This window comes from Brachionichthys hirsutus, chromosome 5, assembly GCF_040956055.1.
Source record: "Brachionichthys hirsutus isolate HB-005 chromosome 5, CSIRO-AGI_Bhir_v1, whole genome shotgun sequence".
Taxonomy (NCBI): Eukaryota; Metazoa; Chordata; class Actinopteri; order Lophiiformes; family Brachionichthyidae; genus Brachionichthys; species Brachionichthys hirsutus.
In genome coordinates, this window is record NC_090901.1 from 5,239,848 (window position 1) to 5,259,583 (window position 19,736).

General features: G+C 45.0%; 2 protein-coding genes across 3 annotated transcripts; both read left to right on the forward strand.

Annotated features, from left to right (window-relative positions):
• Window positions 1-3,561: 3,561 nt before the first annotated feature.
• ano5a (anoctamin 5a) lies at window positions 3,562-17,100 on the forward strand. Of its 2 annotated transcripts, XM_068739463.1 has the most exons (21): window positions 3,562-3,631; window positions 5,535-5,602; window positions 6,275-6,412; window positions 6,635-6,676; window positions 8,979-9,086; window positions 9,942-10,010; window positions 10,104-10,388; window positions 10,624-10,743; window positions 10,922-11,037; window positions 11,133-11,267; window positions 11,354-11,459; window positions 11,602-11,662; window positions 11,869-12,020; window positions 12,651-12,725; window positions 13,146-13,374; window positions 13,519-13,697; window positions 13,800-13,897; window positions 14,068-14,198; window positions 14,626-15,031; window positions 15,267-15,372; window positions 15,476-17,100. In XM_068739463.1, exons 1-21 carry the CDS (start codon window positions 3,562-3,564, stop codon window positions 15,701-15,703), a joined length of 2,922 nt encoding a protein of 973 aa, XP_068595564.1. In that variant the 3' UTR covers window positions 15,704-17,100. The 2 variants fall into 2 exon arrangements, with proteins under 2 accessions (XP_068595564.1, XP_068595565.1); XM_068739464.1 differs by lacking the exon at window positions 6,635-6,676.
• On the forward strand, window positions 16,218-19,434 carry LOC137894464 (anoctamin-5-like). Its single transcript, XM_068739943.1, has 7 exons — window positions 16,218-16,271; window positions 17,277-17,351; window positions 17,772-18,000; window positions 18,145-18,320; window positions 18,423-18,520; window positions 18,697-18,827; window positions 19,255-19,434. The coding sequence occupies exons 1-7, from the start codon at window positions 16,218-16,220 to the stop codon at window positions 19,383-19,385; spliced, it is 894 nt and encodes a 297-aa protein (XP_068596044.1). The 3' UTR covers window positions 19,386-19,434.
• Window positions 19,435-19,736: the final 302 nt, after the last annotated feature.

A 19,736-nucleotide genomic window follows, 5' to 3' on the forward strand; every position in this document is an offset into this window, starting at 1 on the left:
GACTTCCGTACTTCCTCCAGGAACAAGCGTCTTTTTGTGTCACAAGCAAAGGAATGTTAGAAGCGACTCAACCTGTTGCTCACGGCTCATTTTTCTGTGACACCTCCACGTTTCTTCCTGCGTTCAGCCCGCGATGCGCGCATCGAGCCAGGCTGCGCGCGTTTCGCCTCCACTGCCGCAGACGCGCACCGACTGTTTCGGTGCGGCTCGTCAGGTGCAAACGTGAAATGGCATGAACTGATTGCCTCCTCCTCACTGGCAAGACGCGCAATAACAATAACACCGCAAGTCCCCCAGGAGATGGAAGCAAAGCAGTGACTTGATCAGCCTGTTCTGCGTTGACTTCATCCAACCCGCAGGAGGCGCTGCTTCACAGAAAACGCTCCAAGCCCCCCCCCCCCCAATACTCACATCTGTTATCCAGAATTTATTATTATTTATTTTTTTAAGGGACAATGCATATTAATGAACATATAAATGTAAATATGCCAGAATTAGCCAAAAATTGTCCCTACAATTTTGTAGCAGTTAAAGTGGGATTTGGCTAGTGGGGCGAACCTAAATACATGCAAATTAAAATATATGGAAAATTCTCAACAAGAAAGTGACACAAATTTGGATTAAGCCCTACGAGATTAATTTAATTATTCACAGAGGGTGCAGTGGTTTAAGTAGGCTCATGTATGGAAGGCATTGATCCTCATGCACAGGCCGTAGGTTGGACTCTGGTTTGTTGCCGTTTATTAAATGTATAGAACCGCCACTCTTGCTCCTGTTTCCTGTCACATATTTTAAGCTGTTCTATCAATTTGTGACCTTTGTGTGATCTTGTGTGGTTGCAAGATCAAAGTAGACCTATTTATTGCTGGACTAACCTCCCAGGGTGGGGGGGGGGACAGATTATAGGTGAAGGTAAAACCGAAATAACTAAATATCAACATGGACTTTCATTATGACTTAATGACATGGACCCCTCCCACTCGTTTGAGTATCTGGAACGCCCCACCAGCCAGTCAGAACTGAAGAAGCCTCTTGAATGAGATGTGAAACATCTTCAAGCTTTTCTCACAAGTCCAGCTGAATATGCTATTATAATATATACAGAATATATGACAACCCTATCATATGAAGGAATGAGACATATGAGACAAGTCCTAAATATTACTCTTCTGTAGATTATAATTTTTTCTGATGTTACAGCTTCTATTTATTTTTCTTTATTTTGTACACAGGATTTCAAGTACAGTACTTTTACTGTAGTGTTTCATTTCAGTGTCTTGAACATGTAGATTTAATAAGATGGATCTTAAATTGTAGTAACATTAAGAGTAGGTTTGGCCTGCTTAGGTTAGGTTAGGTTCAACTTTATTGTCATTACACATGTACAAGTACAAGGTAACAAAATGCAGTACTTCATATTTGTGAAACAATTATGTGCTTTTTTTCATTATATTTGATGCCCAGTTGCACAGTCCTGCAGGCCTGAGTAGGTGTCTGATTCTTTTTCTTTGACTATCAAAAATGTAAAAACGAGGCACAGATGTGGAAAAAAAAGGCATGCACAGAGGGCCGTCATTTGAGGCCTTCTCTGCCTTGTTATTAGAGATGTTTTTTTTTTTACATTAGTCCTGGAAACAGGAGTGCACACCCAAGAGGATCCACATGTCAAGGAAGAGCGACTGCATAAAAACCGGTTTGAAAATAAGCAGCTGTATTTCTGTACTCAGCCACACCCCATAGAGGGGATAACATAATTACTACAGTACAAAGCTGTATAAACCACTTGAAGGGTGACAGAGGGGGGGCTGCTACTAAATTTGACTGTTGACGTACAGGGTAGGGAGGAGGTGGCTGCATGGGAGCAGCAGGGAAGCAGCTGATGGATGGTTTACTGAACCCCCTCTCAAGGACACGACAACCGTAGGAACTGGTGAAAGGGAAAACAAGCCAAACACAACATCGCACTGCTTAAACCATACACACCACACAACAAGTGTACAGTCCAGGTCCATGACCAAAGAATGAAATGTGCAGTACTTTTCATTTGATAAGATATTTTAACAGTAAAGCTTCTTTTTTTTAAAGTTATGATTTCATTTTAAACCTGCCCATTTGGCTAATCTGAGAAGAAGAAGCTTTATTTGTCATTATACAATAAAATTATACGGTTAGTCTGGAAAGCTGATACTGGACCATAGTTCAACATAACCTAAAATGCATATTTTTTTCAATAGTGGTAGGAAATCGGATTATCTGGAGAAAACCCTTTCAGACACAGAGAGAAGATGAATGTTGGGAATTACATGTTGGGAATACTGGGATTTGAACCCATGACCTTCTTTCTTTTTGAGAATCAATGCTTTCAGTCTAGTAGAAATAACTATGAAAGCTATAAATGGCTGCCAGGTCCACAGTGCCACGAGTTCTTTAAACATTGCTAGGAACAGGTATAATACGCCTCAAAATTAATTACTGACTATTTAGTTCAGATCTTAATGTTTGTTTTTCCTCTTAAATTGCATTTTAAACTAACTAAATCAAGGACTCTTGCCAGTATGCTAGCAGCAACGGATGCTGAGCTGTGTGGGTCCCGAACCCAGTCAAGGCATTCTGTGGAGGCTGAATAGAAATAAAATGACAACTTCTCCTCAAGAGTTTTCAAATATGTCCAAATCACCTCGCACATGGCAGCAGTGTTGCCATCATGCAGTTTCTCGGTGAGTGGGAACATCTCAAGATTGCCGCGTCAGGGCCGAGCATCTCGTTGACCTTTACAAGCTGGCAGTATTAATGTTTCTGCCACAGTGTGGGACTTTTTTGATTTAGCTACAAGTTCAGCAACAAACTATCTTTGAGGGCTCTCTTGTTTACCTTTGTGGTTTTTCTAAAAGGGGTTGCCTGTTTCTCCTTGTTTGTATACGTGAGCGTACAAAATAGTCCATCGGCTTGTTTTGAACGGAAGGGTGTTTCATTTGGAGATGGCGATAGGGGCCTGTTCTGCATTTGCATTTTCTCTCCTCAAAAACTTCTACATCACTGTCACTACTCATCTTGCTGTGATGATGTGATCCCAAACTGCCACTGTCACGTGTCGCGACAAGGATGACCCTCCTTAAAAGGGAACCGAAGCGCTCACAAAGTGTATAGTAGGCAAAAGCCAAAGCATGAAGGACTGTTTTTTTGGGAAATATTTGTGTTCTGTTTTTTTATAAATGCGTTTTTTGTTTGTTTGTTTTTTATCTGCCACACTCTAAATGCAGCGCACTTGCGTGACGTTTATTTTGAAATGTGCGCTCTTATTTTGTAGTGCAAGGAGCACGCACTGCAACGCTGGAGTCTGAAGAGCGATCTGCGGGCGACGCGCGCACTTTATTATAGCGCAGACACCCGACAGCGGTTAATTAGGTGATATTAGATCATTTCCCGCAGCGCACCTGACGATCTCTGGGAAACACTGCTCTGGGGAACCGTGACGGAGAACGGCTCGGAGTGGAGCTCTGGGAAATTGGGACAATATTCTTCAAACTGGGAATACCTTCCTGTCCATGAGGACCGATAAACATGAACCGAGTAACGGGAAAAGCGCGAGGGGACAGTTTAATTGAGATGAGCCCGTCGGATTCCGTCAGCGGTGAGTAGGTTATGGCTGTTTCACATTTAAAATGGAAAAGAAATGACGTCAATTTATTGAACATTAGATGCGATAACCTCTCAGCCCAAATCAATTAAGATAGATTTTTTTTAAGGCCTGAAAAGAACTTTGAAATGGGACCAAAGGAATCCTAAACAAATATTACCCCACAGATAGCTTGATTACTTGATTGATTGATTTTAAAACAACACAATGCCACAATACTTGTCATTGTATTACATTTGAATTCGTTTTTATGGTACCAGTTGTAGAAGAAGAAAAAAAGTACACTTGATAAGGCGCATGATTTAAGTATCAGTTGGGACATTTTTAATGTCTGTCCTCCCTGCGCCATTACCAGCTCATGATCTAATGTTTCTTTCCATAAAGGTAACAGCGAGCCAGCTCACTGGAAACACGCTGTCACTGTATCCACCAGAAGTAAACTCTGCATCCCTCTCAGCCTTTGGCTAAACATGAACTTTTAATCAAACGCTTCAACAAGGGACTTTATTTTTAGCCTTTTATGGTGTTGCAGAATGGAGAATGAATTTCAGTGGATGGTCTCCAGCCGCCCTCACCAGAATGAATCAGCATTAAAGTGCTGTGTTTCATCTGCAGCACAGAGGGAATCATATTATAGCAGTCCAGCTGAGGCTGCAGTGTGACGGGGATCGTGAAATATAGATGCAATCTATGTTTTACCTTCTTGTTGTGTGTTAAAAGGGGTTTCTCATTAAACATTAAAGGTAATGCTCCAGATCCGGATGATTTTAACATGGTGGCGCCACAAACCACAGGGATGTGGATGTTGTGCTTATTCTGCACGGTGGAGGGTTGTGAATATACTCAAAAAGTCTTATTGTTGTGTTCCCCGGGGCTTAAAGAAAAGAAAAGAGCATCTTACTGCCTGCACACATGTAAAAACACCTGAATGGATATCTCAGTTTATAAAGTATTTGTGCACAGATTCGTACGTGTTCTCCTTAAATGTATGTCTGTCTCTAAATGTGAGGAGAAGATGAAACAAATAGTTTTAAAGTCTGGCAGTGTGCAGAAGTCAGGCTGTGGAACACCTTATCGAGGTCGCCGCGACCTGCTCCGGTAGGAACATCCTGTACAGTTCTTCAGATGCTACAGATTATTAATATTTGGAAGGTCATAGCACTGCTTTTTCAAGAAAGGACTCTGTTTGTTCTCGGGCTCAGTATTGATTTGAGTTAATTAAAGGAATGACTGTTAATAATATATGTACATGTGGTTTGCGCTCTTGTCTGATTGGTTGCTGTGTTGATGAACACATGGATAGACAGCAGCAGCCTTGAGGCGCTGCGATCAGCTGCCCCGGCTTGAACAAAGCCTTAACTGTGATCATCTAGGTGGCTGTAGAAGTCAGAGAACTCCACTTCTGTTTCCAGCTGGGTAAAGATATGCTCCGCTGCTGATTCACATATGTCATGAATGAAATTTGTGTTGGAAATAATCCAAATATAAGGCAATATAACTAAGGAAGTTGTATTGTAAATCCACTACTGTGTAGTGCTGGTTGTCAAGAGTTAACTCTAAACTTCCACATCCTGCTGTATCTCAAAATGTTGCTTTAAACGCTAAAATCCTAAATCCTGGCTCTGTTCCTGCAACCAATAAATAATATCAGAGAAACAAAGATGTATTTGACATACGAGCGATTTGAGTTACCAGCTCGGTCCAGGGACAAATTATACTCTGTCAAAGTACTGTATATACTGCTGGCAGTACTTCATGCTTGCTGTACAGCTGATTGTTATTTGTTCATGCAAAATTCTCTTTCTGAATGTATCTTATTGCTCTTATTCTTCTGATACCCTGTTTGGAACATGCCACCTTTTATTGATAATAATCTAATATTCCTTATGTCTTGCAGATGATATAAATGGCTTCCACCAGCACGCCTCATCCAATGCAGGATCCTTCCACCAGGGACCATCAGGGGTAAACGCCAAAGTCACAACATGCTCACGACTTCATGCAGATATTTCTGTTCAGTTTCGAGGGAGCTCCTTTTCATTTTAGATCCAATAGTCATATACATCCAGTATGTTTTAAAAGAGCAGAGGAATGGTTTGTTTATTTAGCATTTCTAAAGCTGGCCTCCCGCTACAGGAGAATTGGATCAATTCCACCATGACAAATCTCTTTCAACAATGGAAGCAGAAACCATTGTGGAGCTTTGTTTGGTCTTGATGTTCCGTTCAGGTTCTCTGTTATTGTCAGGCATTTCCAGATCCCGTCTGAGACTTCCCAATCTGCTTGTGAATATCTGTGGCCACCCTGTTGAGACATCTCACCTCCAGTTCCAACTGATAAATGATCACGTCGGCTGCGTATTCCAACCGTCTCCTCAACTACACTGGTTTCATCTGTTTTCTAGATCGCTGCAGCGACTGTGGGACGAGAATCTAAATGAAATCCGTAGCGTGAGCCCAGCCTTAGACAACGTCTTCACCTACAGCCTCCCTCATGCGGACTGTACACGCATTATTTAGAGTTCCTTCCTCCCCTTTCCTGTTTAATAATCAGATTTATTGTCTTGTTGCCAATTGACAGTCAGAGATGACATTCAAGCTCCTGTTTATTCTCTCCTTTTCCACACTGCACATAAAGTCTCCTTTAACACCTGGTGTGTGTGTAGAGCGCTGTGAGTCTCTCGGCTCCAGCCTGGCCTCCCTGGCCCCGTCTGACCACAGCGACGGCCCACGGTTTGAGGCTCAGACCTTAGAGCAAATCAATGCTTTGACTGGGGTAAGGCGCCAGTCGACGGAGGAGATGCATGCTGTCTGCACGCGCCTCCAAACGTCTAACATATAACCGATAAGACTCTTTACACATTATCTAATGTAAAGATAATGCCAAGTGTTTGTTGTTTTGAACATCTCTGTAAGGTTTCTGTGCAGTTTTAGCCATATGTGTTGAAATTGTTGTGCCGCCAGCCTTTCCCTCACTCTCCCCTCGGTTCCTCCACAGCTGTGGAGAAAGCGGGCGCTGTTCCTGAAGTTCCGTTCCCGGGTATGGCATGGTAAACCAGGCTTGTGATGTGATGCGGCTCTACGCATATGTCTGCCCGCCTGCCGGCCTTTATCTGCTGCTCAGTGTTGAGCATCTCTGCTCGTCTTCGACAGTAAAGCTTTGATATCCGAGTCGAAATCAATAACGCGTTTCTTATGAGAGAGTTGATGCTGGTTTCTGGAGGGCATGTTATCTTTCTACTAAGAGCCATGGCAACGTGCTAGCATGAGCTACTGGATGCATCGTGAGAGTTCATTAAGGATGGAAAGACTTTTTCACCTGTTTTGTTCTCACCTGTGATAATTGTTTGCTTCACTGAAGAGAAAGCAGCAGAACGGTTGAGTTACTCCATAATTAGAAAGTGTGCCCCCCCCCCCCCCCCCCCCCCCCGCTGAGGAATAGAGCCGCAATCCAGAGATGCACAAGCAACCATTTAATAAATATGCCAAGCAATACATATCTGATTTTTTATTATTATTAAAAATATAAGGCAAAAATTAAAGAGGAGTGACAGACTAACCTTTCCCTCTTTGTAGCATGGAGTGAGGATTCTACAGGACGATATGTCTAAAATAAAGAATAAAAAGCTTTCCATTCTCTTCTAGCCGCCATAAATAACTGCTGTGAACATACAAGAAACCTCTCCCTGTAGCAAGCAGCCTATTTATCTTACAGCGTGTTCTGAATTTACCCTCCTTAATTAAGATAAAAGACACGGACATGTCCAAACACCCGGTAGTTAGGGGTTAGTTGGTAAATGTATGGAAGTTTGTGGCCTCTGTCAGCTTTACTGAGCACAAGCACTGGTTCCATGTGGCTGTGCTGTAATTATAGTAAATTAAAGAGGGCGGTCTCACAGGGAAAGCGCCCACCCTACCATGGCCAGCCTAGTTAAGTCCAGTCTGTGAGGTAATGAAAACCAGTGGTTCAAGTACAAGGATATGACATACACACAAACATTAGTGTCGTAGGAACCTTGCCTTGCTGTGTATTTGTAGATGTGTACATGCTGTCTGCATCTGATAACGTAGTCTTCCGTGCTAATGTCTAATTTGTACATTCTTGAATGGCTGGTGCTCCATCTGCTACGTCCTTATTGGACAGATGTCTGCATTTGGTCAGCTGAATCAATATCAGGGCAGTCGTGTGATGTCACCTCCGCTTGTCTGATGCTCTGCTCTTCTTATTAATTAACTACGCTGATGTCATTTCTAGGAGTCTCCTCTACTTCTTGCATAGTATCCCGCCTCCTGTCTTTCCTGCACTCGCTCCTCTGGGTGTGCGGCGTGTGTGAGGGCTTGTCCTGGGAGGTGGAGGGAGGACTTGACGGAGCTGCTTTGCTTAGCGGATAAGACTGGCGTAGTGCCTTCAGAGCTGGGACTGCTGTCCCTGGAGGAAGGCAATATCTGCTCTATCGAGCATCCGGCCTTTCCTGCTGATGCATCATAGACATAGAGGGAGGGGGCCATGGAGGTAAAGTGCTCATCCTTTCCTTTGTTGTGTTGATCAGCAGCACAGACAGGATCGCAGCCATAGATGAGGCCGAGTGGGGCGTTTTGGCTGTTTGATGGCTGAATGAGTTGAATTGTCCGCAGGCCTGTGTCGACGGCTTACGTAGTGACGAGCAGTCGAGGCAGAGGTTCACGGCACAGAGCTATTTTTAGCGTCCTGAACAGCTGAAGCAGCGATGGCAGCGAGCAGTCCTGCCTTCTTGTCCTCCCTCAGAGCATTCCTGTGCTGTTCATTTCTCCACAGTCATGTTGCTGCGAGCATTTGCTGATAAGCCATCCTGTGAATTTCTTTAGCCTCCCTTCATTCACTGTGGAATCCAGGACTTGTGGGAAAGCAACTCAAACAGTGTTAGAGACTGAAGAATGATAAGGCTGTTAAATGGCTGCTGGGAAGAGAAGGGTATTTATGGATTTGTAGTCCTCTGTCTGGCTCCTTTTGCTAAGGCTTGTAATCTGATGTTGTGTTTAATTAGATGACAGATATAAAAAGAATGAAAAGGGTTTCACAGGACTCTAGATTATAATCTTTCTTTTTTTTTATATAGGTCAACCAATCTCTAATTCAATAACCCCTACGAAGGAAACATATTAATCACATGGGATGCCCTTCATTTAACATGCTCTGTGCTTGCAGTGAAAACCTGCTAATCAGTGTTCCTGCTGTAGACTATTGTGATGTGTTGTGGACCCGGCGACACGTCCTGCGGCCTGACGCTGCTCTGCTGTGCTGAATGCATCCACGGACTTGTTGACTCCACTCTGACAGACGTACCTGTTCTATCTCTTCACAGATTGACAAACAACAGCACAGCAAGGACTCTGTGTTCTTCCGTGACGGATTGCGCAGGATCGATTTTGTCCTGTCGTACGTTGATGATAAAGATGGCGAGAGAAAGCAGGTGAGAAACCAGCTCCAGGGCTTTATTCTCTAACACGTGTTGATCTGCATGGTGCTATTGTTGTCCATTAAAGAAGAAAAGCGGTGAGTGTCCCCGTCTAAATACGTACTTATTGAAATCTTAGCTTTCAGACACAATCAGTGTTTGTGTTTCTTCTCATCCGAGCTCAGTGTGTGTCCGTTAGATAGCACACCACCGATATTTATCTTGTGTCAGTGATCCTGTCTTTGAGGAGGTCACCGCCACAGATTGACTGACGGTGCTATTTTCTTGTGTAAATCATCTTTAGATATTTCCCTGCTGCTGCTCTTTTTCCGGCTGTGGCGTCTGATACTGAGCTGTTAGTCATCACATGCCCGTGTTACTCCTCGCTGAGTCAACAGTCAGACCTCTGGCCTGGGCAGGAACTCATTCATTCTTTCCACTGAGCACAGAAAGGAAAACTGGAGGCCATTTCCTGTGTTTCATTCACAGGAACAGTAAATCTCAGCTCTAACAAGGACAGACGTCCATCTTATTTCTGAAAACGTTCAACCTAACTTCATTTGCCACAATAACCTTCCTGTTTCCACAGTCAGATTGAATACTTTTGATGTTCAATCTGACATCAACCCCCCCTCATCCTTTCGTTTTATACCCTCACTTGTACATCGCCCATCATCTTAGTATACATGTTTGTTTATTTCATGAGCTCAAATGTAAACATATGTATGTTTTATCACCATGTGGATTGGTTTTGTGTATAATTATTTTCCACATAGGTTATATTTTACAGTACCGGTATATGGTAAATAATAGAGTTAAATTTAAACCAGACTGACCAATGCGAATGTGTGTGATGTTTTTTCTCTGCAGGAGAGGAGGAAGGTGTACGAAGCCAATCTAGAAAAAGTTGGTCTGGAGCTGGAGACGGAAGATAAATCTGTAAGAACATCCATTTAAATCAAATGTGGAATATTATTCCGTATTATTATCAGTAGCCGCACACTTATTATTCTTTGCTGTTGTTGTCATCAGGAGTCAGAAGACGGGAAGACATATTTCGTAAAGATCCACGCGCCATGGGAAGTGTTGGTCACTTACGCAGATGTGCTGAAGATCAAGGTTCCGTTCAAGGTGAACGACATCCCAGACAACAGCGAGATGCCCATGAACTGGCTGTCCACACCTTTCCGTCTGCCGGAGCACATCATGCACCCCGAGGCCGACTTTTTCACTGCCCCCTTCGACAAGAGCAAGGCCGACTTCTTCCTGATCGATGACGAAGAGACCTTCTTCCCCCCTTCAACTCGCAACAGGATCGTAAGGAGGACGCTCTGACCATACTCTTACCTTCAAATGAAATATCTTCCCTCATATGGCCGCATTTTCATGGAAGCCTTTTCTAAATACCGAGCTTCAAATTCAGTTTGTTGTCTACTTTTAAAAGTTGAAAGACCATTAACCTAATGTGTTGTGAATCCAGAAACAACTTATGAGTCTGTTTTTATTTGTAAAGAAGCGCTAATATCTACCTTTTATGTCCCTCCCGTTCCAGGTCTATTATATCCTATCACGATGTTCGTATTTCAAGGACGAATGTGCAGATAAAGATAAGAAAGGGATTAAGAGGCTGCTCAACAACGGCACCTACAGTGCTGCCTTTCCGCTACATGACGTGAGCTTCTTTTTGTGAATTATGGCACCATTTTATCACTGGAAGAAGACATGTCATGCTTAGTAGACCGTGCACACTTCGCTTTTCTTAAAAAAAACCAGGCAATGTTTGATGAAGGATGAAATATGTTCAAGCAGTGCAATGAATGTGAAACTGAAATGTGCGCTTCACTTTAAAGTCTAGATACTGGACTAAATCGAAGGACTCTAACTGTGAAAGTGAGCGATATAATCTCTACAAACACTGGGCCGGGTTCTCATGTTTCTTCAAGGAGCAGCCCCTCAATCTTGTAAGGTGCGACTTAAAAGCAAAGGACAGTATGAAAGGCACACTTACTCCACATTATCGTGGCGGCGGAATCAGTTGCAGAATGATTTTCTTTTCAACAGGAAGTATTACGGAGAAAAGATTGGTATTTATTTCGCGTGGCTGGGTTTCTACACTGAGATGCTGCTGTTTGCTGCAGTGGTCGGAACCATGTGCTTCATCTACGGATTCCTCACCTACGACGACAACGAGTGGAGGTGATTTTTAACAAGAATAGTTTTGCGTTACTTTTACGCTGTTATTTCTGCCGCTTCTTTTGAGAAACGCTGTCATTTCCCTGCAGTAAAGAAATCTGCAGCGATGAAATTGGAGGCAATATTGTCATGTGCCCGTTATGTGACAAGAAATGCGGTTACTGGAAACTCAACTCGACCTGCAACTCCTCATGGGTGAGACAGCCTGGCTTTAATTGCTTTTGTAACGTATTATTCATTCTCTAGCCACAACTGGAATTTAAGAACTGGTTTCCACTAAATGTGAACAAATAGTTTTTTTCCTCTAACTCACCATTCGTCAAACGTCTTCTTGCAGCAATCGCACCTGTTTGACAATGTGGCAACTGTGTTTTTTGCCATATTCATGGGGATTTGGGGTGAGTATAAATGTCTACTTCATGCATTTTTGTGTAGCGTTGTGTTCGTTTTAAATACACGGGCTCTCACTGTGTATTTATGTGACCCATCCAGCACATGTTCTCTCTTTTCCATCTACTGCCACACACACACAGTCAAAAGAGAATCGGGGGGGGGGGGGGGTCAAAGCACTGAAATATTGTACTTTGGTTTCTCTGCCCGGCAGTGACTCTATTCCTGGAGTTCTGGAAGAGGCGGCAGGCTCGTCTGGAGTACGAGTGGGATCTGGTCGACTTTGAGGAGGAACAACAGCAGCTGCAGCTCCGGCCGGAGTATGAGACCAAGTGCACCCACCGCAAGTTGAACCGCGTTACCCAGGTGTTTGTGTTCTCATGGAGGGCTTCTGTGATGCTGGTGGAATATGTAGCTCTTGACTGGGATGAAAGGTCTTTATTAGAGCAGGTTGTAGAATAATCAGTGGTTTGAAGGGGGACTCTTTTATTGTTTTCTGCAGCTCAGGGAAATAGGCGCTGATGGCATCAGAAGCAGATTAGTGAAATGAGCAGAAACTGGGTGCTGTAATTTGTGTTGACCGCATCCCACCCGTCTTTAGGAAATGGAGTTTGTTCTTGACAGGACTCCTACTCATCTATTGGGGAAAATGCTTCTATGCTGGTCCACCGTGTTACTCTGGGTAAGGGTAGCACTTCATGTGGAATGCCAGATTGGTGAGGGAGCGGTTTTGGTGTGGAAACGTTTGTGTGGATAAAACGGACATTTCTGGAAAGACGGGGTTGGTCTCTAAAGTTTTTTGCAAAGGCTTGGTCTCTCTCGGAGAATGCCAGAATAAGGAATTTGACTTGGGCTAAAAAGAGCAGCGTGACTTATTCTGCCTGGCATCTGAGGCCCATGGTAATTGAAGGAACTTGGCCTTTTAGACCTGTCTTTTCAGGATATAATAAAGGGTGACTGACTCCCATGTCCATGCTTTGCTTGCTTATGATTTAGGAAGAGGAGCCATACTTACCCATAACAAGCAAGTGTGCACGCATATGTCTGTCTGGAGCCACCGTCCTATTCTGGGTGAGCATTGCACCTTTTGGTATGCTAAACAGATTTCATTTTATACTTGTTCTCCCACATTTCTTCCTTTTGTCTGTCCATCATTACCATTAGTATGTTGTGGCGTAGGCCACTAAATGCTGAAGGAATGGAGCTCAGCGTTTTAAAGCTCGGGACACATCCCATTCATCTCCTTTGTGTGATGCTTTTCTGCTAATAGGGTTACAGTGATATTTTATCACGGGGGGGATGTGTGCACACGTCAAGCATGAGAATGAACTGGTAGCATCTACGCCACCAATAACTCACCTGGCTTCACTCTTGTGTCTGCCTGAGTGTCAATGTTTGCGCTCACATGTGAGTTGCTGTGGTGTTTCTGTTGTGCCTTTGTGATTCGCCGCGGTCGTCTTTCATTGTGTTGCTGTCGTCTCTGTCCTAAAGATCTCATTGATCATTGCCTGTATCATCGGGGTGATAGCGTACCGCCTGGCGGTATACGCTGCTTTCGCCAGCATCATGAAGGACAGTCCCACCACCCACCTGCAGGTGGTCGGCCCCTTCATCACTCCGCAGCTAGCCACCTCCGTCACCGCCTCCTGCATCAACTTTGTCATCATCATGATCCTCAACCTCATGTATGAGAGAGTGGCTGTTTGGATCACTGACATGGGTGAGGGTCGGAGCAAAAGAGCACTCGTTGTGTCATTTGTGCTCTTATGTGCTTTAAATTGAGCCTTTTAAGAACTTGAGTTGTGAAAATGTATTTTCTTTAGGTTTATAGTTTACATCTTTATTATCTCTCCCTATTTGACAGAAATTCCAAAGACCCACCTGGAATATGAGAACAAACTGACGGTGAAGGTGTTCCTCTTCCAGTTTGTTAACTATTACTCCTCATGCTTCTACGTGGCCTTTTTTAAGGGCAAGTTCGTTGGCTACCCTGGAGATTACGCCTACATGTTTGGGAAGTGGAGCAAACTGAGGAATGAGGAGGTACCAGATATAACTTCCTGACACCTCGGGTCGATCAGCAGCGACTCGAGCCTCCGTGTTTAAGTCCCTCCATCCCTTCTCTCTCCTCACCTGTACGTTCAGTGTGACCCTGGCGGCTGTCTCATTGAGCTGACCACCCAGCTGGTGATCGTGATGACTGGTAAACAAGTGTGGGGGAACATCCAGGAGGCCCTGGTCCCGTAAGTACTGTCAGAAAGCAACCTGACCTATAAGAGGATTTAAAAAAAGTATTCAAAGTAATGTCAAATCCGCTAACTTCTAAACATGCAACGTTGAGAGTTAAATACAGTCTTGTCTCTATGGATCGTGTCTCCTTTTAACTCTCTATTGCCCTCTTGTGGTCTTCCAGATGGCTGATGAACTGGTGGGGCAGTAGGAAGGCCCGCAGCCACCCAGAGAGTCTGTACAGCCGCTGGGAGCAGGACCATGACCTGCAGGGGTTTGGACAGCTGGGCCTCTTCTACGAGTACCTGGAAATGGGTAAGCGCTCAGTGTCAAGGGTTTAATCTGATATCAGGAGGAGGGGGATTGTCTAATCAGGGCGAGTCGTCATACCTGCACTTCCTTTACGGCAGCACTCTGCACCAGAAAACACCAAGACGGATGAGAATGTATTTGTAATTGTCAGGGTTGAGTCGGCCGGAAGTCTCCGGTCCTCAGATACACGGACAGCGTGTTTGTTTATTCCAGAAACGGCACAAGACAAAGGTCAGGATTCAGAAAATCACGATGTTTATTGAACAGAGAGAATTAAACCAATCATAAACTCTGCAGAGCGTCTAATCAATGGCATCAGATCTTACCAAAAGGAAGTCGACTCATCGAGGGGCCAGGAGTCTACGCTAAGAAGCTCATAGTCGTTCTGGGAAGCTCTCTTCACCTAAACTCTCTCCTGTTTGTGTCCCAGTCATCCAGTTTGGCTTCATCACACTGTTCGTGGCTTCCTTTCCTCTCGCACCCCTGTTGGCTCTTATCAACAACATCATCGAGGTCCGAGTGGACGCCTGGAAGCTCACCACTCAGTTCAGGCGTCCCGTGGCAGCGAAGGCCCACATTATCGGGGCCTGGCAGGAAATCCTCAACGGGATGGCCGTGCTCTCTGTCGTCACAAATGCATTCATCGTGTCCTTCACCTCCGATATGATTCCCCGGCTCGTGTACATGTATGCCTACCAGCCGGAGGGTGAGATGAACATGAAAGGCTACATCAACAACAGCCTGTCAGTGTTCAATATCTCCGAGTTCCCGCCGGCCAACAGGCCCGAAGATGGGGAGAACCCTTACTGGTTCAACACTTCCATGACTACCTGCAGGTGACGGGGTGATTTCTGTGTTAATAAGTGGTGCATGTTTAAGTGAAAGTATTAATACATACTGTAAGTAAAGTCCTCAATGCATTCTTGATTGAAGTAGCTAATTACTTTATTCTTTGTGCAGAATAGCCTCTTTCAGAGTGGTCGATATTTTACATTAAGTGATTATTGGCTTATTTAATTTGAATCGTTGCCTTTTGGGATAGTTGATCAATATTATATTTGTACCTTGCAGGTATCGTGACTATCGCTACCCCCCCGGCCATGAGAAGCAGTACGCCCACACGATGCAGTTCTGGCACATTCTGGCTGCCAAGCTGGCGTTCATCATTATCATGGAGGTAAAAACCAGGCTGCAGTCTCATCAGCACCAACAACACACATCCAGACTGCGGCTTCCATCTGCGAGTTCAAACTAACCCACCGTACCGTCTTCCCCCGCAGCACGTCGTGTTCATGGTTAAGTTTTTCGTGGCCTGGATGATTCCCGACGTCCCCTCCGATGTGAGGGCTCGGATCAAGCGAGAGCGCTACCTCGTCCAGGAGTATCTCCACAACTACGAAGTGGAGAAGCTGAAGCTGCAGCTCAGCCAGAGCAACCACAACGAGGGTGCCTGCGCACCCATCTACCCGTCCCTACCCCAACACGAGGTGCTGTCGGAGTGTCTCTAGCCCCGAGCCCGCCGGCCCGTCAGCTGGCCTCGATGGAAGGACACGGAACAGATCGTCCTGCTTGCGTTTCACCATACTGGCTGAATTTGTTGTAGTGCATGCACACAAAACTGTTTCTTATTAATAGGCGGTTGCCATAGTTCTCAGCCACCCCCCCCCCCCCTACTGCTAATTTCTGATGCTGGCAATGCACACAGGTGAGAGGCCCATCATTTTACGTCTCTGTTGTCACTTTAAAGCTAAAGATGATCCAAAGTTGCTGCAAGGAAAGGCAGCACTCTTTAATGCAGTGATTTATTCCAATACACTTATTGATGGCTCTATCGGCCGGTGTATATCTTCTGTATGCACAGCTGTAGGAAGTATTCTAGTGTTGCGTGCTGTAAGTTTGCGTTCCACAGTTTTCAGTTGCTGCAACGAATGTGAGGCTTAATCGACAAGCTTTCAAGTCAGATGTTACCATTTTTGCCAGATAGTTTTCCGAGCCACTGACTGACAACCCTGTGCCGCCGTGATGACGGAGTTAAGGGCGGATCATATCCAGCGACGGGCGGTTTTAGAGCAGCTGGTGCGTGTTGGCTGTCGACAGCGAGTCGTGTTGCTGGACATAGGTGGGGGGGGGGTGACAGAGCGAAGAGATCCCTTTTTAATGTGCCTGTGTTTACCAACATGTCAGCACTAATGAAATCCTGCCCCTGCCGACTGAACTATGTTTGCTCCATCACACAAGGCGCGCCGGCCGTCGCCCGCTTCTTGTTTCCTCTGCTGCGCCTGTGGGGAGGAGGGAAGCGCTCTGTTGTCAACGTCGCACGAAGCACTACATGAAACACGACTACCAAGTCACAAACGTGTCGGCGACATGACACCAACTCTATAACTATTCAATCTTTATTCGAATAAGAACAAGTTTACTGTACGTACGGAGTTACCTGCTGCGATCCGGATGTTCGTCCTGCGAGCGACGTAGCGTTTTGTTTTAAACGGCATGAAGGATGTTTCTCGTTTATTCCGAAATATGTGTGAAGAATTTATTTGTGAAGTTTTGAGTTTTCGTTTGAATTGCTGCCTTGCTGCGCAACAAACACGGGGAAGTAAATGCATGTTTGCCTGAGCAATGTTGGACTGTTCCAGTTTCCCTCATCAAGCTCTGCGCTCAGTTAAACTCTCGCCTGTTGATGCCTTAATACATCTTATACTTGGGTTTTCTATAAAGTTCCCTTCTGCAGCTCCGTTAAACACATTTTTCTTAACGTCTTCTTTTGTAATGCTTCCAAATTATTTTGTTTTATATATACTTGTTAGAAAAAATGAACCTGTTTAATTCATTTCTGTCATTTTTCTATTCTATTTGCATCCAAAATGTGTAATAGCAGACAAATAAAATGAGCAGTTCCACTCGTCTTGGTCTGTCTTGAATACCGTGGACAGGAAGGCGGCTCACGTAACAGATGGTGTGATAGCGGCTCGGTGTTTGCGCTCGCTGCGAGGTGGGTGGGTTTTCCACCTAAATATTGTTCTCGTGGTCAGTTCACTTGGCACTCCCATGTCCATGCTTTGCTTGCTTATGATTTAGGAAGAGGAGCCATACTTACCCATAACAAGCAAGTGTGCACGCATATGTCTGTCTGGAGCCACCGTCCTATTCTGGGTGAGCATTGCACCTTTTGGTATGCTAATCAGATTTCATTTTATACTTGTTCTCCCACCTTTCTTCCTTTTGTCTGTCCATCATTACCATTAGTATGTTGTGGCGTAGGCCACTAAATGCTGAAGGAATGGAGCTCAGCGTTTTAAAGCTCGGGACACATCCCATTCATCTCCTTTGTGTGATGCTTTTCTGCTAATAGGGTTACAGTGATATTTTATCACGGGGGGGATGTGTGCACACGTCAAGCATGAGAATGAACTGGTAGCATCTACGCCACCAATAACTCACCTGGCTTCACTCTTGTGTCTGCCTGAGTGTCAATGTTTGCGCTCACATGTGAGTTGCTGTGGTGTTTCTGTTGTGCCTTTGTGATTCGCCGCGGTCGTCTTTCATTGTGTTGCTGTCGTCTCTGTCCTAAAGATCTCATTGATCATTGCCTGTATCATCGGGGTGATAGCGTACCGCCTGGCGGTATACGCTGCTTTCGCCAGCATCATGAAGGACAGTCCCACCACCCACCTGCAGGTGGTCGGCCCCTTCATCACTCCGCAGCTAGCCACCTCCGTCACCGCCTCCTGCATCAACTTTGTCATCATCATGATCCTCAACCTCATGTATGAGAGAGTGGCTGTTTGGATCACTGACATGGGTGAGGGTCGGAGCAAAAGAGCACTCGTTGTGTCATTTGTGCTCTTATGTGCTTTAAATTGAGCCTTTTAAGAACTTGAGTTGTGAAAATGCATTTTCTTTAGGTTTATAGTTCACATCTTTATTATCTCTCCCTATTTGACAGAAATTCCAAAGACCCACCTGGAATATGAGAACAAACTGACGGTGAAGGTGTTCCTCTTCCAGTTTAACTATTACTCCTCATGCTTCTACGTGGCCTTCTTTAAGGGCAAGTTCGTTGGCTACCCTGGAGATTACGCCTACATGTTTGGGAAGTGGAGCAAACTGAGGAATGAGGAGGTACCAGATATAACTTCCTGACACCTCGGGTCGATCAGCAGCGACTCGAGCCTCCGTGTTTAAGTCCCTCCATCCCTTCTCTCTCCTCACCTGTACGTTCAGTGTGACCCTGGCGGCTGTCTCATTGAGCTGACCACCCAGCTGATGATCGTGATGACTTGTAAACAAGTGTGGAGGAACATCCAGGAGGCCCTGGTCCCGTAAGTACTGTCAGAAAGCAACCTGACCTATAAGAGGATTTTAAAAAAGTATTCAAAGTAATGTCAAATCCGCTAACTTCTAAACATGCAACGTTGAGAGTTAAATACAGCCTTGTCTCTAAATGGGTGGATCTTGTCTCCTTTTAACTCTCTATTGCCCTCTTGTGGTCTTCCAGATGGCTGATGAACTGGTGGGGCAGTAGGAAGGCCCGCATCCACCCAGAGATTCTGTACAGCCGCTGGGAGCGGGACCATGACCTGCAGGGGTTTGGACAGCTGGGCCTCTTCTACGAGTACCTGGAAATGGGTAAGCGCTCAGTGTCAAGGGTTTAATCTGATATCAGGAGGAGGGGGATTGTCCAATCAGGGCGAGTCGTCATACCTGCACTTCCTTTACGGCAGCACTCTGCACCAGAAAACACCAAGACGGATGAGAATGTATTTGTAATTGTCAGGGTTGAGTCGGCCGGAAGTCTCCGGTCCTCAGATTCACGGACAGCGTGTTTGTTTATTCCAGAAACGGCACAAGACAAAGGTCAGGATTCAGAAAATCACGATGTTTATTGAACAGAGAGAATTAAACCAATCATAAACTCTGCAGAGCGTCTAATCAATGGCATCAGATCTTACCAAAAGGAAGTCGACTCAACGAAGGGCCAAGAGTCTACGCTAAGAAGCTCATAGTCGTTCTGGGAAGCTCTCTTCACCTAAACTCTCTCCTGTTTGTGTCCCAGTCATCCAGTTTGGCTTCATCACACTGTTCGTGGCTTCCTTTCCTCTCGCACCCGAAGTGGAGGAGCTGAAGCTGCAGCTCAGCCAGAGCAACCACAACGAGGGTGCCTGCGCACCCATTAATTTGTTGTAGTGCGTGTACATAAAACTGTTTCTTGTTAATAGGCGGTTGCCAAGTTCTCAGCCACCCCCCCCCCCCCCCCCCCCCACTGCTAATTTATAGTATTGCTGTTTATAGTTTATTTATTTATTTATTTATATTTATAAATTTATTTATTTAAGCCAAGTGCAACTGATGGAGTGCGTTTCCTATTTTGTGCACTGTGTGGCACTGTGGCCATGTGGGGTATTTAAGGCAGGGCCAATCAGGGGGTGAACAGGTGTTGACCCGGAAGGGCACATAGGTTTTGACCGCTCTGGCGGAATCGCTGCACCCAGATGTTCGGGATTATTGAATATTATAAGTTGTTGTATTTTGTAATAA

Coding starts and splice junctions, on each gene's coding strand:
- ano5a (XM_068739463.1), top strand. CDS start 3,562: ATGAACCGAGTAACGGGAAAAGCGCGAGGGGACAGTTTAATTGAGATG. Junction 11,460..11,601: donor CGACCTGCAACTCCTCATGG/GTGAGACAGCCT, acceptor GTCTTCTTGCAG/CAATCGCACCTGTTTGACAA. Junction 13,375..13,518: donor TGTTTGGATCACTGACATGG/GTGAGGGTCGGA, acceptor CCTATTTGACAG/AAATTCCAAAGACCCACCTG.
- LOC137894464 (XM_068739943.1), top strand. CDS start 16,218: ATGACGGAGTTAAGGGCGGATCATATCCAGCGACGGGCGGTTTTAGAG. Junction 16,272..17,276: donor GGGCGGTTTTAGAGCAGCTG/GTGCGTGTTGGC, acceptor CTTATGATTTAG/GAAGAGGAGCCATACTTACC. Junction 18,001..18,144: donor TGTTTGGATCACTGACATGG/GTGAGGGTCGGA, acceptor CCTATTTGACAG/AAATTCCAAAGACCCACCTG.